This window comes from Centruroides sculpturatus, unplaced genomic scaffold (assembly GCF_000671375.1).
Source record: "Centruroides sculpturatus isolate CEXI.00-Female unplaced genomic scaffold, Cexi_2.0 scaffold465, whole genome shotgun sequence".
Classification (NCBI taxonomy): Eukaryota; Metazoa; Arthropoda; class Arachnida; order Scorpiones; family Buthidae; genus Centruroides; species Centruroides sculpturatus.
The window spans coordinates 519,224-535,239 of record NW_019384663.1 but is presented as its reverse complement, the minus strand read 5'-3'; the positions used below and the strand labels follow the sequence as shown (position 1 = coordinate 535,239).

Below are 16,016 nucleotides of genomic sequence, written 5' to 3'. Positions count from 1 at the left end.
AATATTTACATAAATGGAATTCAAATTCTCTTTAACTAGTTCTATTTTGTTAGTAAATCTGTAGATTAAATGTCTTTTAAGTTTGACTGATTGTAGTCATTCCTATGATTTCAAAAAAGTTGGCTTGCCTAAAATTCCAATTACTTTTATTTTCTTAATATTCAGTTCCATTGTTCTTGTGTCAGCAGAAAAACATAATGTTCAATCTTCTCAAATATTTCTTTGGGTCATTGACTTGTTTTTAGCAACAGAGATCATGCTCTAGGTGATTTTGTCAATGGATCGGTATTTGGCTCAACTCCAGAAATAAGTAACAATATAAAAAATGAAATTGCTACTATATTTTACTTTCCTTAAATTCAATAAAACAAACTGCATTTTTACTTCAACTTCTAAAAGTTTCACTTACTCTGATTTGATGACTAGCATGCCTCCACGATGATGATAAATATAATCATTTTTGTAATTTCAATTTGTATTTAACTTAAATATTAAAACAAACTTTACTAAGTTTAAATACAATTTAACTTTTAAATTTTATTTAAAGTTAACAATTTAATTGTAGATTTTTTTATTTTTTCTAAATATTCTTATCAAAAAGAAATCAAAATGGTAAAGCTTAACAGATTTCACTTTGATCAGAGAAAAAGTTTCTTTAATAAATCTTGCAGCAGAATATTGAAGTTTGTATTAAGTTAAAAACTAAATAAAAATAAATTACCTTATTTTTAGTGCTTTATTTTCAAACTAACATTAAAACTTGCCCTTAATTCCTGAAAATGAATTTTGAATTGTTATTTTTAAGAACACTTTTCTTCATTTCACTTTTTCATTGGCTTATCAATCTAAAAGTGGCAAAGAACATTAAAATTTATTATTTCTTAAATGCATTAAAATAGCTTTAAATATTTTCATTAGATTTTATAAAAAAAAGTTTCTTTTTAAATACAAACATTTGTGTGAGAAGAACTAAAAATACTTAATAAACTAAAATTGAGTTCCCAACCTAGTTGCTAGCAATTGTATTTTTCAATTGCTTTATCATTGAGGCTGATAAAATAGTTATGGATCATTTAACAGTAAAATTATCTTCTAAATCTAGTTTTGTCAATATAGTTTGATAATTTGCAATAAAGAGATTATATTGACTATTTGGAAAAAAATGATAATTCTAATTTTGTTTTTCTAATTTCAAAAATATTCCAAAAAATTTAAATTCTGAAATTATCTTTTGGAACTTGTCTATATTTTCACTTATTTAGAACATACGTTTGTTTATTATAAGCCATTTGTTCTCTTAGTATCAGTAAAAGATGAAATTTGGCATTTAAAACATTGTTTATTAAAATTAATAAATTCTAAAAAAATTTTTCTTTAAAAAATCTTTAAGAAGTGAATTTCACTTGTATTTCACAAGTGAAATTCAGTTTTTAAATCCGATTTCGATAGAGTTTATAATTAATTGTCTAATTATTTCAATATAATTTGTATACATCTGCGTGGATGCATTTATTTTGAATGTGTTGAAAACATATTTTAATTATTGTTTGTCAAATTACTTACTAATGTGTGAAATTAATTTATTATTTTGTTAATTCAGTCATTTGCAAGATTGTGAATTAATTGAATTTGTATCATTATGCATTGTAATATATATCCCAGCATAATAGTTAAATTTATATTCAGAGACTCCAGCTCCTGTGAAGAAAATATGCAACTTTTCTGAAGTAAATTTACATTATTAAGAATCCTGATTAAATCCAACAGTTTGATTCCTTATTTGGTTTTAATCATAAATAGACTTGTTATACATTAACTTAAATAATTCATTTATTTTATTTAGTTTTAAAAATTATTAATTTATTAATCTTATTTTTATAGAAACATTATAGAATGTATATATTAACCTTTTAATGTTATATTAAGATTTTAAAGTAAGTAGTTTATTATTGGTTTTGTTTTTTAATTTGATTACTAATTGTATTTTTCATTTTTATTTCTTGTTTGAACTGAAGATAAACCAGTAAAGAGTGCATGTTGAAGTGGTTTTTATATATTAATCATTTAGCTGCTCTAAATCTTTTAGACTTAAGACGACCTTGATTTTTTCACCACTGGTTTTAGATTGAATGAATTGAATTTTGCTCATCATCATCATATTTCAATTTGACAGTACTCTTAATGTCATGCTACAAAAGATCCTCTTGCTATTATTAGGATGGAGAAATTGAAAAACAAATAATGAAATCAGGATTTATTTTAATTGAATATTAATGGTGTTCTAAAATTTTCAAAAAATTAAAAATTTGTATAATTGGAGGAAATTAAACAAAGAACAGGTGTCAAAATTCAAAATAGCTGTATATTTAGCGCTTTATCTCAAACTAACATTTAATTAAGAAAAACGGTCTATCCACATTAAATAAAATTTAACAATATTAAAACTTTGTGAACTTTAATACATTTAAATTAATATACAGTGGTACCTCAGGATACGAAATTAATCCATTCCGAAACTAGATCGTATCATGAAAATGTCATAAGGTGAATCATTTTTCTCCATATGATAGCATGTAAAATCAAATAATTCATTCCAACATGAAAAAAACACTCAAATTAATGCTAAGTAGTACATTAAAAAAATTATAGTAAGGAAAACACTGAAAAATGCATTTTGTAGTTGTAAATATATAAATAACCATAATAGAATAATAATTGATTAAAAAAAATGTAGTTTTATTTGCACTTTACCTTTGAGGATAGATGATGGTGGAGGTGTAAACTGATGGCGGAAGAGAGGGAGAAGGGAAATGATACTAAAACTTAACTTACATAACATAATGTAACAACAATAACTTAAAAAATAACTTAGAAAAGATTTAAAAAATTAGTGTTGTTTTATATATATATATACATACATACATACATATATACATACAGTAGAGCATTTATTATCCGACCCCCGATCAACCGTCACAACGGTTAACCGACCACATTCTAGTCGGCAAATTCAAATGTCCACTAGTGATGTGGCACTACAATATTTGGCTATGTCTTAGCTACTTAAATATTATTTTTGTTAAATTTTTGTGTGTTTAGCTGGCAACATGTCTCAACCATGGAAGGGAGGCCACTATTTAAACGAGGCTTAATTTTCTAATTTTAAATGATGCAATAGTGACGATTATTATTTAAAAAATTGTTTGTTAAGATTAACATCGATGAAAATTCAACGCGAAGTAGGTTAATAGCGATATACTAATTACATAGGATATACTATACTAATAATGTATTTTTTCATTTTTTTCGGTTATCCATTTTTTCAGTTGTCCGATCAACCCCAGTTCCCAATTGAGTTGGATAATCGATGCTCTACTGTGTATTTTTTTTTTTTATTCACTGCTTTTTGCTTTCTTTCCTTCACTTCCACCAGCACTTTAAGTGGATACAGGTCGCTTGGTAAAATATCTATCCAAAGAGGTTTGGCTTTGCCTACTTTTTAAAATGTTTCTAAAATGACTTAGGCAAATGTCATTACTCTGAGCAGCAATACAGCCAGTGTGAATCTTTTCGGGATGTTTCTTTTCAATAAAATCAGTCACTTTTTGATAATACCTCAAGATTTCCTTTATCAAGTGAGTTCCTTCCACGGCGAAGCAGACTGAGACCAATGAACAGAAGTGAATTAAAAATGGCACTGCAAACTAATGTAACGTTGTATGGTGAGTTTTTGTTCAAATCGTGGAGCAAAAATATGTTCGAATTTTATGTCGTATCCTGAAAATTTCATATGCTGGGGCGTTTGTATCCTGAGGTACCACTGTAGACAGTTTTTCATTAATTTTTATAACTACATATGCTGTTCTATTCTTGTGTAAATGTTAACTGTTATTTACTGTGAGTACTTTAATTACAATTATCCAGTATGTTGAAATTATTGTAAAGTTGTCTTGATTTTTTTTGTACAAGATCATAAACATTCTTTTTATTTTGATTATAGTATGTAAACATGTCTCTCTTTTAGGAAGATTTTGTTAAATTGAAATTATATATATTGCATATTATTGGAAGCAAAATATGAAATCTCTGTCCTTTCAAAATTTTGAGTTATGCTACTTCTAGTTTTTAAACAAACATATTATTATTCTTGTCTGAATTATATACAGTTTAGATTAAGTACACAAAAATTAACAGTTTAATACATTGAAAAATTAGATATAAAGATAAATGAATTTTGTGAATGGGTTTATTTTAATTACCGTATTTACTTGCATATAAGATGAGATTTTTATTCAATTTTCACTGCTTCAAAACCTAGGCTGTCCTATATGCACGAACAAAGGATTTTTTGTGCTTTTGCAATAATTTCTGTGAACCGTGTATACTTCATGCTGTCATTATAGGTCTATAGTCTATTTATCATAAGTTGGCACCTACTGTAAACAAATTAAGACACACACCCCTTTGTTTATTGGTTTAATCTTACATCCATCAATTAAAAACTGCATTGCATCTCATTCATTTGCAGAAAATAGTTTCTCATTATTTATAAAAACATTAATGAAATACAGGTCTGTGAGCCCGCGGATTTTTACGGGACTCTTAAAAATCTAAATTTTCTAATAAGTGTAAATATCTTCGGAAAAAACCCAAGGAATTTGAACTAGATCAGATGTCACCGATTGTACTAACAACTAGCTGGGAAAGTTTACACTTAGGTGTGAAGAATGCACCATGGTTGTCAACAAAAGTCAATCACGTGTCAGTTTTCCCATGCAAATGATATAAAAGCTTGAATCTCTGGAAGGTCAGGGCGATATCTCAGAAGTTATACTTGTCGATGTGTGCATTTCGTCTCCCAGACCTCCATATAACTGACTCGACTTGACAAAAGGAGAAGATACCATATAGAAGACCATAGGAACTTCCACATAACACTTAATCGTCACATAGAGTTCTCTTTGACGTAATTATTTGAACCTGCGGATTCTCTCTTTCCCTAAGCGTATTTTTAGTTTAACCCTTGGAGGAAGGACTATAGTATGTTAGCCACATTTATTCTGAGTTGTATCTAACCACATTTAACCTATATATTGTTATCGCCTTATGTATCATAGCTTATTCATTCAATGAATGCTTTGTTATTTTGTTGAACCTGTTTCCTGTCATTTAAGGACACCTGTCAGCTTCCTCAACCCCCTCCCCACTTGATTTGCCCTCCTAGCTATCCAACAAACCCCGAGATCAGGTTTTACCAGCCTGTGCAGAGTAAGTAGTCATTTGGGGATTAACCAGTGACCCACTGCTAATCTCACAGGTCACTTAGCAATGGTTATAAATGTAGTTATTTTATGTTAGTTAAATTGTTATTTTTTAATGAATATTAGCACATTCTGAATCATTAAAAATAAACTTTTTCCAGTCACGTACACTATAATGTTTTGGTTTTGTTTTCCATTCATTGTGTATTAAGGCAAACATGGGTTGTTTGCCTTTATATGTGCATTTGATAATATTTTGTGATTAAACAAAATAAAATTAGAATTATATTAATAAATCTAATTTTGTTTATTTTGATCTCTAAAGTCACACCTTATCCTATACGTGAGATTGTCTTATACCTGAGTAAATATGGTATGTTGTTTTTCTGTATTAATATAATATCAAGGCAAGCATTTATAAATGACAAATTTATTGATATTTTGAATTTTAGTAATCATGTCATATTTGTCTGAGTGAGTGTCTGTGTATATATATAATATAACAAACATAATGATTAAAAAAATTATTTTAAGCAAACAATTATAATTCATATTTCAGTCATGTATAGTCTTTATTGCAAGAAATACATGAAATGATGTTCAATAGTTTGTATTTAAATACTTCTATTCTTCCTTGGGAGTACACAAATGATTTTGTATAATGAATTCAAAATTTTAAATTTTAATCTGTTGGATTCTTAAAGAATTACAAATGATTTGAAAAAATATTTAATGTATGAAATCTGTCCTAAATAAGACATTGAGAGTAAATTGGAAAGATATAAAGATTATTTAAGAGTTTTTTTTTTAAAATTAAATTTAATGTTAGTGCACTATTAAAACAATGCAAATCACAAGAGAAAAGTATATACAGTAGACTCCTGTATATGGATATATGGGTAGAATTTTTATTGCAAAGAAAGTGAATTTACAAAGAAAAGATGGATAAAATAGCACCCTTAGAACACGAACTTGTATAACATAATGAAAAGTTTGCGAAAAGGTCATACAGCACAATAAATTGTCCCATATAACACGTAAGATAGATTTAACATTTGCACAGTTTCAAATTTTTTGTTTAGAAAAGTAAAAATATACCCTTACCATTAGTTAAAATGTATTATTTCCAATACAAAAAGGAACATAGTACAAAAATTAACAACTGCTGTTGTTAATTGCGAACCAATTGCTGTTCGTTCGTCTACCAATTTTTTTGGATTACAAATACACTTACCAGTTGTTTGCATATGAACAGTGAAGCCAACAGTTTAATTTAACCACTTGGGGCTATATAATTTTGATACAAATTTAATTAAATGTAAAAAATACTTAAAACTGAAAAAGAATCTTTCCCCAGGATGTTCTCATCTACTCTTCAGGGTAAGATGGATTTTGATGTAGGATGTGCACTAGCTTGCTGTATATTTCTAAATATAACATAAATTTTGTAATTTTTAGTGCAACCCCCATGTATTTCCCCTGCAATTTCCTGCAACGTGGAACACATCCCCGTGTTGTATGGTAGTCTATTGTATATAAGTGGCAAACAGAGTGATTCCTGGATATAATCCATTTAAAATAGACAATTGTTTTTATCAAAATTCACAAATGCTCAAGTTTTCAAACAATGCAACAAATTTTAAAAGTACCTTTTGAAAATTTGTTGCATTGCTTATTGAAAGTTTAAGTTTGTTTGGAGTTTGTTAAAATCTTGCATTTGAAAAGTACTTGGGATGTAAAAAGTTTAACTTTAAGTATTTTAGATTTAAGATATTTTAAATGTTGTTAATAAAGTCAGTTTAGATTTAATTGAAATAATTGGTGTTAGAAACTTAAAAAAGTAGACTGATTGCATTTCTGTAATCTATATAATAATTTAAGATCATGTTAAAATTGTCTTACATGTTATGAGCTGCCATTTAGCCTGTAATTAATATCTACATGAATCAACCCTGGGGCTACACCAAAATTGAAATGTGGCCATTTTAATAGAATGTTAATAAATTCTATCAGATTATTTTATGTATTTTGTAATATATGACTAAATGACTATTGGTTAAATTGAGCTTTAAAATTATGCTTTACAGTTATTTTGTTACATAAAATTTTTCAGTTATTTTACTATTATTAATTAATCTTAACAAAGTAGCTTTAAATTTATATAAAGTGTTAATTATTGAAAGAAACCTTTTGTATTATTGGAAAATAGTTTAAATAATTTAACAAAATTTTTATTTATTACAGATTGAATGGCTGACACATTAACAAAGAATTTTTATTACAGCTGCTTTTAAAGTTTCAGTTAAATAGGCTAATCAAAACTCATAAAAGCACTAAATTTTTAATCAAACTAATAAATTAAATTAATTTTTAAAATAAAATTTAATTGGTATACTAAATTTCACTGTATTTTTGAAGAGTTTTGCATTTATTATTTTTATTATGCTAATCATATCAGTAAATTAATTTGTTGCAATGTAGGGGTGTATGGTGATGTCTTGCGTGTAAAGATATTATTCAACAAAAAGGATAATGCACTGATACAGATGGCTGAACCACAACAAGCTCAAATTGGTATGTACTGCATATCATCTATAAGTAAAATATTCAATGTTTAATATTAATAATTTGATTTTATATTTTATTAGCAATGAGTCACTTAGACAAGTTGAAAGTTTATGGAAAACCAATTAGAGTTGCCCAATCCAAACATCAAGTTGTGCAAATGCCAAAAGAAGGCCAGCCTGTAAGTTATTTTTGAGTGAAATAAGATTTAGTTTTAAAATGTTTTTGATAGACACTGTTAAAATTTATAGTAGAAAATTTTTAATAGTGTAATTTTAAGACACATGAAAAAAATCAGTATCTTAAGTTTTAAGTTGTAAGATGGATGATGTGGTTTTTTTTTAATAAATTTCTTACAAACAAAAAAATGAGTAATGTGCTTATTATTAAATGATATAAAAAATGTTAATAAATTTGTGAATAAAAAGGAAATTAATGAATATGTATATGCAGTTTGAATGTGTATATTCATGTATATACAGTGTATTGCATTTTTATGTGTGTATTCTGAGATATCTTTCCTAGAATAAATATTTTCATAATTATGTAGCATTTAAGAAAAATTAGGGGAAAAAAATCTTGAAATGTTCTAATGATATATGTCTTTTCATATATCATTAGAGAAAGAACTTTAGTTTGATTTCAAATAATGGAAATAGTTTGTTTTGCATATTTTGAAACAATAAAAATTTATTTGGAGTTTTCCATACATAAATTGGTAACAGATATATTTGTCTCAAATAAGAGAAATGGAGATTTTGTGCTTTTAGATTACTGTACTTCTTCAATGACAAATTTTTGAAATTAAGCAATAATTGCTGCTTATGTATGTGGTGGAAACTTATTTTTATTTTAATTTTATTAATAATTCTAAGGGATATTTTTGATGTTAATGTTCCTTTAATTATAATAAATATAACAATAGTTATGTATTATATGAATATTACAAAATTTAATGACTTATTTGTATATTAAATTTTAGGATGCTGGTTTAACCAAAGATTACACAAATTCACCATTACATAGATTTAAAAAGCCAGGATCTAAAAATTATCAGAACATATATCCACCTTCAGCTACATTACATCTTTCAAACATTCCGTAAGTAGATATAAATTTTGTCGTTAAAATTCATTTTTTCTTATTTGAAATAAAATGTGAAATGTTTTAAATTAACAGACTAATATCTTAATATATTGATATCAAAAATAGCTACAACAGATATGTCTAATACTCCATTTTTTTAAAAAAAGAGAAATATAAAAATATCTAGACTATTAAACTGAAAATAGGTTCAGGAACTGAGTTTTTTGTGCACTGTTCTGCAGAATACTTACATCACTCCTAAATAAATATAATTATTTCTGTGCTTTCAATTTATCTAGAAGACTACAGTGATACCCCGAACTTACGCGATAGGTGGGACCGAGCGATAACCGCGTAAGTCGGGGTATAATTTTGCAATTTGTGTAAAATCCAAGTCGGATGTATGTAAGCTAACTATTGTTCTTGTTAATCCTATCTCGTCTTTTGATTCATTCACGGTTACAAGAAATCACCATATAGAGTCTCTCGAGTCTCCGTAGATATAACAAACACAGAAATAAATTGTAACTATGCGTCAATTCCGCGCGACACATCCGAACATGTAAGCTGAACAATAGTGTGGGGGGGGAGTTAGTAATCAAGAGCTGTGTGCCGCTCAAACAAAAGACGAATCAACAAGATTTGAAAATCGCGTAAGTCGAGGTATTACTGTATATTATTTTAGATTAAAAGTAAAAATGGGAGTTTAAGTTTTTTGGCAAATTTAATTTTATTTTGCTTTTTGTTTTTTAGTTTTGTGTAAGCTTATGCTATATAGTATTACTAAATGAATATAAATTTCATTTTGTAAGATTATGGATAGCAATAAACTAAATAAATGGATGTGCAAAATTATCTTAAAGTTTAGAAAGTTTATATTTTGTTAGATAGACTAGCATTTATTAAATAAACAGTTAGTTTTCAAATAGTTCTCTGAAATTGTTACATACAGAAGGGAGATTTATGAGAATTGTTGTTAGCATTCAAGATACAAGTGCAAGGAGGGTTGTTTAATAATATCAGAGCATGGAATTTGGCACAGAAAATGAACCAAAGAGGACTACAGACATGGCATCTGTATATTTGCCTTCAATTATTTTGAGAAAAATTGTGATAGTAGATGAATATATCTTTATTAAACAAAGAATCTTTTACATTCTGTAAAGATGCACTTAGTGATTTTTGATAAAGGAGATGATGTTTGATTAGTTTGTAGTTAAAGTTAAAATTAACAGATAACCCATAATCTGTGTTATTTAATTTGATACATTTTTTAATCAAAATTAAAATCTTTTTATTTAGATATTTATTTTTAGAATAAGTTATTGTATTGTATTGTGACCACAACCAATTTACTTTTTAAAAATTTTCTTGTTTCACACAGATCAAGTGTTGATGAAGATCACATTAGAGATGCGTTTGCTGAAACAGGAGGAACAGTTGTTGCATTCAAATTCTTCCCGTAAGTTCTAAATTTGTAGTGTTCTTACATTCAAATCTTTAACTTAATTTTTATGGCTTGGTTTGGAAGGTGAAATATTGTACATGTTTTATAAGATGTGACACGTGTTGGAGTTTATTGTTCTGAATAGTAAAAAAATAACAACTCAGTTTTTTAAAATTTTTATTGTAATTTTTGAGTATAGAAATATAGCCAAGCAAGATTTCAAGCCAAATTGCTATTTAAAATCTTACTAATATTAAATGAATTGATTTATTATTAATATGTTCAATTGAATTATTTAAAATATATAATTAAACTTTAATTGAAATCTTATAAGATTTCCATCGGATGGCTAATTTTTGTTTGTAAAAAAAGACAGTTGATCCAAAACTTCTTTTCGAAACCACCATTTTATTATGTGTTATAGAATAAAACTTTAGACAACTAGACCTTCCTTTATAGGATACTTGGCCGTCCAGTTAAACCATTCCTTAAAAACACAAAAAAAAAAATGAAATCTTATTTTGAACTCTGAATTAAAAATTAATCAAATTATCAAAATATTGAAAAAACATTTATTATAATAAATACAGTTAAACTTAGTGTAATAACATGATTTTTGTGAGGAAATCTGTATTCTGATTTTAGTTAAGACATATTTTCATGTAAATATTCATGGTTATAATCAGTTTACTTCATAGAATATTGCAAAAGTTTTTAGTTTTTTGAAATAACTAATGAGTGGGAAAACCATTATCACCTAAGTGAAGTGTCTACTAGGTTGTCGAAACTATGTTAAGAGTGTTTTATGAATCATTTTTACATTTAGACTTCAGTTTTCAGTTCTTATTTTCATGATAAACATGATACCTAACAAAAAAGAAATGCATTTTTGATTTGTAAAAAAAAATTGAAATTATCTGACAATTATATGCAGATTAAGTAAAAATTAAGTAATCTGCAGAGTGCAGATTAAGGAAGATGGAAATTTTACATTACATGATTCCACTATCTTTGACATTAAAAACATTGTGGAAGATCAAGGATGTCAATTTAAATGCAACTGGAAAGTAACATCTCAGACACAGAAATTTAGAAATTGTATTCTTTCAAGTATTGACAAATTATTAATTCATTGATTTAGAGTTCAAAGAAGTAACACATTTTCAATTAATGGGCCAATGTTAAAAGCAAAAACAGCAAAGTTTGCTAAGGAGTTTAGACTTAAACTTAGATTTTGTTTACAACAATGGATGGCTCAATTGTTCTAAAAACAAATAAAATATTTTCCTATGTATAATACTGTATCAAAGAAGTTGGTGTTTTTTAAGAAGAGTAAATAACACATTTCAAATAGTGATAAATGGGTTAGAAAGTTTGTTTGTAGCATTTTAAGATTTTATTTTATTGTTGTGGCTAAAGAAGCTTAAACACCAAAATGTTACTTATAGTCATAAACTCTGATTTGCTATAGTCATAAGATATTTGGTGATTTATGAATTGGCTGAAAATGTTAGTTATAATTTTGAAAAAATAATAAAAAAGAAAAAAAGGAAAAGTTATATTTGGATTGTTGCAAAGATTCATTTAATTACTATATTAAAATTCAGTAGTAAATTGATATTTTTCCTTAAATATAATATCAAATTTTAGAAAATTAAATAATTTAATGCAGAACAAAACATTTTAATAATTCAGAGTGATGTTTTTATAAGGAACAAACATTTTATCTTAGAATGTTCATCTTTAAGTTGTAGATTATAAATAATTTTAAAATACAAAAGTACAGAACATATGCTTATGGTAGAAGAAAGATAAATATTATTTTTCTTTTATTATGTTCATATTTTCCTTGGATGAATGATTACTTGAAAGTGGTTGTTCTTAGCTGGCTGAAAATGTATTTATTATAAAAAAATTTATTGCTGGTTACAAGAATTTCATTTAGAATTATTCTTGGAATGTTTTTTAGAGATTTTTGTAAATTGTATTTAATTTACAACATTTTTAGTGGACATAAATCTTTAAAAAATAATTAACATTTTTCATTATAGAAAAGACAAGAAAATGGCTCTTATTCAGATGGATTCAGTGGAAGAAGCAGTATCAGCTTTAATTGTAAGTTGAAATTTTAAAAATTTAGTTGTATTTTATTTTATTGCACTAAAACTTTTATCTTTTTATTTCTTAGCAAATGCACAATTATCAGTTGAGTGATTCAAGTCATCTAAGAGTTTCTTTCTCCAAGTCAACAATCTGAGCTTGCATCTAGGAATTCCAGCCGACTTTTGTCGACTGCCTTGGTCTGTGATACACAGAGAGCCAGAAGAATTAACATATTGCTGATTTTGATAGAAATTAAATATTTACTAAAGAAACAAAACCAGAGAAGCAAAGTGTATCTGACAATTTCCAGTTTTCTGAATGAGCACACCACAGTGCAACATACCGTCTACTGTCAATTATAAACAAGACAATTCTGTCACAATAGAGAGATTAATACTCTATGGTTTTATACACCATATTTTTCTCTTCCTCATTAATATTTGTCTAGATGAATATTTTCCAGATAGTAGTGTGCAAGAGCTTGCTTTGTATCACAAACTGAGGAGACCCCTAATTCGTGTTGGTGACAAAAATAGGGGAATTGTTGTATTGTCTTTTATAAAGTATAAAAATGACCTGTATTTTTGCAAGCTTTTGGTCTTTTCTTAATGGCACAAGTGATGGTGACATTTTGAAAAAATTCCATGTTTGTAATCTATTTTTGCATATTATATCCAAGTATATTCCTCTACCTGTTAATGTCGCCTATCGTGTTTTTACCAGTAGCATTTAAATCTTACTTTTGTTGTTTGTATAAACAATGATTATCCTATACTTCAGTTTAATGCAAAATATTGCTTGTATTTTTGTCACCATGTTCATCAATTGGCCAGTCTGCCAAGTGATTGGAAAAGGTAAATTGGCAGCCAGTATATACCTCTTACCAATTGTGAATTATTTTTCTTACCTATTCTAGACTATGTACAAGGAAATGTTTCATAGATCCTTCAAAAAGCAAAATTTAATCACAATTTGTGTACTTCAATGTGTTTAAATGTCGTGTTGCAAATTTTAAAGTCATTCTTTGACTTGACGAAAACATCCGTGGAATACCACTTGTTCTTTTTGATATCATGTTATTCTAACAGTTTTTTATGTATACATCAATATATGTAATAATGCTTTTTAAGTTTGACACACTTTCTCCTGTCAGGTATGGTTAGTCTACAAAAGGAAATTCTTCCTTGTGCATATTAATATTTAGAATTAAATTTTAGTATATTCATTTATCATTGCATATCTCGACAACCATACCTGTTAGTAGAAATGCACTATTAAGAACGTATTGATAAACCAACATTTGATGTCTAATGGACCATTTTCAAGATTATTTTTGTCTCTACACTACTATTACCATTCCTTGTTAAGATTTGTAATCACCATTTATGTCTTGATTTATGTATATTTGTAATCCCGCCTCTTTATATATTAGATGCTTTCATCATGGCATATAGGGTGTGTCTTTATATACCCATGCCATATTGTAAATTGTGCCTTGGTTATAAGAGAGTTCCAGTTATACACAACTAATCTTGGGAATTCAATTTTTGTTTCTAAAATGGGGTTGTCTACCATATTGAACTTCATATCAACTTATGGCTCAAGTTACAAAATATTCCCATCCCCAATTGTTAAGAGCCATGAGTTGATTCTTGTCAGTTTTTCTTTTTTTTGTCAAGCAAAGAAATTGACTTTTTGCACCATACTGGATCAATTCATATCATGCCTGCTAGAAAATAGATTAAGATGAGAGATCTTCAAACTCAAGCTGTGCCTTCTAAAAGGGGTGCCTATATTGTTGTAGCACCCAAAAATCCCTCACACAAAAAAAAAGAAAACCTATGACAAGAAAACTTTGGAGATTTTTTTAAAATTGTAATATCATTGTCATACAAACATAATAAAGTTTTTTAATGTTAACTGCACTGCTGCCAAAGCAGGAGATATTTCAAAACCTGCAGAATTATTCTTTTGTAATAATATGAAAAAAAAAATCTCTAAAATTGAAAAAGTAAATAAATAAATGGAATCAATGAATTCTATCTTTCATTAAAGAATTTTAAATTTAATAAAAAAAAAATTTCTCAAGCCCTAAAATTGATTGAATCAAAACTAACTTGCAGAAATATTTTTTTGGGATCAGATGTGGGATCATACAACCAGGAACATTTTATACAAGAGATAGTTTGTGTTAATCTAGTTGACAGATTAAATTGAATAGTTTCTCACTAAATAAATAAATTGCTTTAGTTTTTTATTCTAGTTTTTTTTCTTTAATGAAAGAGAGTTGCATGTAAGTAGTTACAGTAGAAATCTTGTATATTATTGAACATTTCTCCTCTGTTTTATCACCCCTCTTGTATTCTCTCACTACTTGTATCTATTTTCTATATCTATCTATGTAATGCCATGTTTGTTATTAAACAGTAGTCTTTACTTTTTGCCTTTTTTTTCTTGAAACATCAATATTCTGTTCAAGTACTATATTTGCTGTCTTTCTTGCACTTCTCTCTCTATGCATCTTAATATAAAACAAATCTTGCTTATTGGATTAATTTGCTTAATTAATAATATGCAGTGATAACTAAAATTCTCCAAAAATTTTTTAAGATGTTCTAATTAAACTTAAAAATAGTAAAAATTTTAATGAGAATTTTTGAAGATTTTTATCAAACTTAGATACTTTGAATTTTCATTAAAATTGTTGATATTTCAAAACATTATTTTTTTTACCAGTCAAGAAGTTTACAAAATACACTTTCATATGAATCTTTTAGATATTTTTCAAGATGAATTACAAATAATACTACTATTTATATGAGGATATTGCCCAGTATGTCTAAATATAAGGATATGCTGCTACTTTGCATTGCAATGCTTAATATTTAAAAAATTATACATCTGTATTATTTTATTAGTTTTCAAATATTAAATTACAAAGAATTTATTGTTGTCAATTCTTATTTAGAATAGTATATGACAAATCATTATAAAATATCAAATTCTTAAAAATTTAAAGTTCTCCAATGATTAGTCATATTTTCTCAAAATGAGTTAAGAAATTGAAAAACATTTTAGTCTAAACAGTAAAAAATATCAATTTTTTTTAATCAGTGATCTGACTGAATAACAAGATATGGATGAAAGTTTAATGAAGTCATACAACTTTTTCTAATTCATCAACATTTTAAAATTATATTGAATGATGAGAATCACAATAATTGAAGTAATTTCTCATGATAAATTCTTAGCTGAATAGGTCAGAAGATATTTCACTTAAATAGTAGTGTTAAAAATTTACAAATATTTCATTACTTTCCTTCTTAGACTAGATAATCATAAAAACAAAAACACCAAAATGACATAAGCAGTTAAAAATTTAAATCATTTTATAGAATGTTCTGATAAATAACAGATAAAAGTTTCTGGTACATTGTCTTCAGCCCATTTATTGTTCATATATTCTGTTATATTGCCAGATAATCTTGTCATCTATTGCTATATATATATATAATTTACTTATCTAAGAGAACTCTTACATTTATTGCTTTCCT

General features: G+C 26.8%; 1 protein-coding gene across 1 annotated transcript in view; it reads left to right on the top strand.

The window, feature by feature from the left end:
• LOC111626606 (polypyrimidine tract-binding protein 1-like) overlaps positions 1-14,496 on the top strand; it is a 29,696-nt gene extending 15,200 nt beyond the window's left edge. Inside the window, exons 10-15 of the mRNA XM_023370043.1 lie at positions 7,743-7,835; positions 7,910-8,007; positions 8,809-8,927; positions 10,297-10,374; positions 12,411-12,474; positions 12,548-14,496. Coding sequence (XP_023225811.1) covers positions 7,743-7,835; positions 7,910-8,007; positions 8,809-8,927; positions 10,297-10,374; positions 12,411-12,474; positions 12,548-12,616 — 521 coding nt within the window. The 3' untranslated portion in view covers positions 12,617-14,496. The remainder of the gene's footprint in view (positions 1-7,742; positions 7,836-7,909; positions 8,008-8,808; positions 8,928-10,296; positions 10,375-12,410; positions 12,475-12,547) is intronic.
• The last annotated feature ends 1,520 nt before the right edge of the window (positions 14,497-16,016 follow it).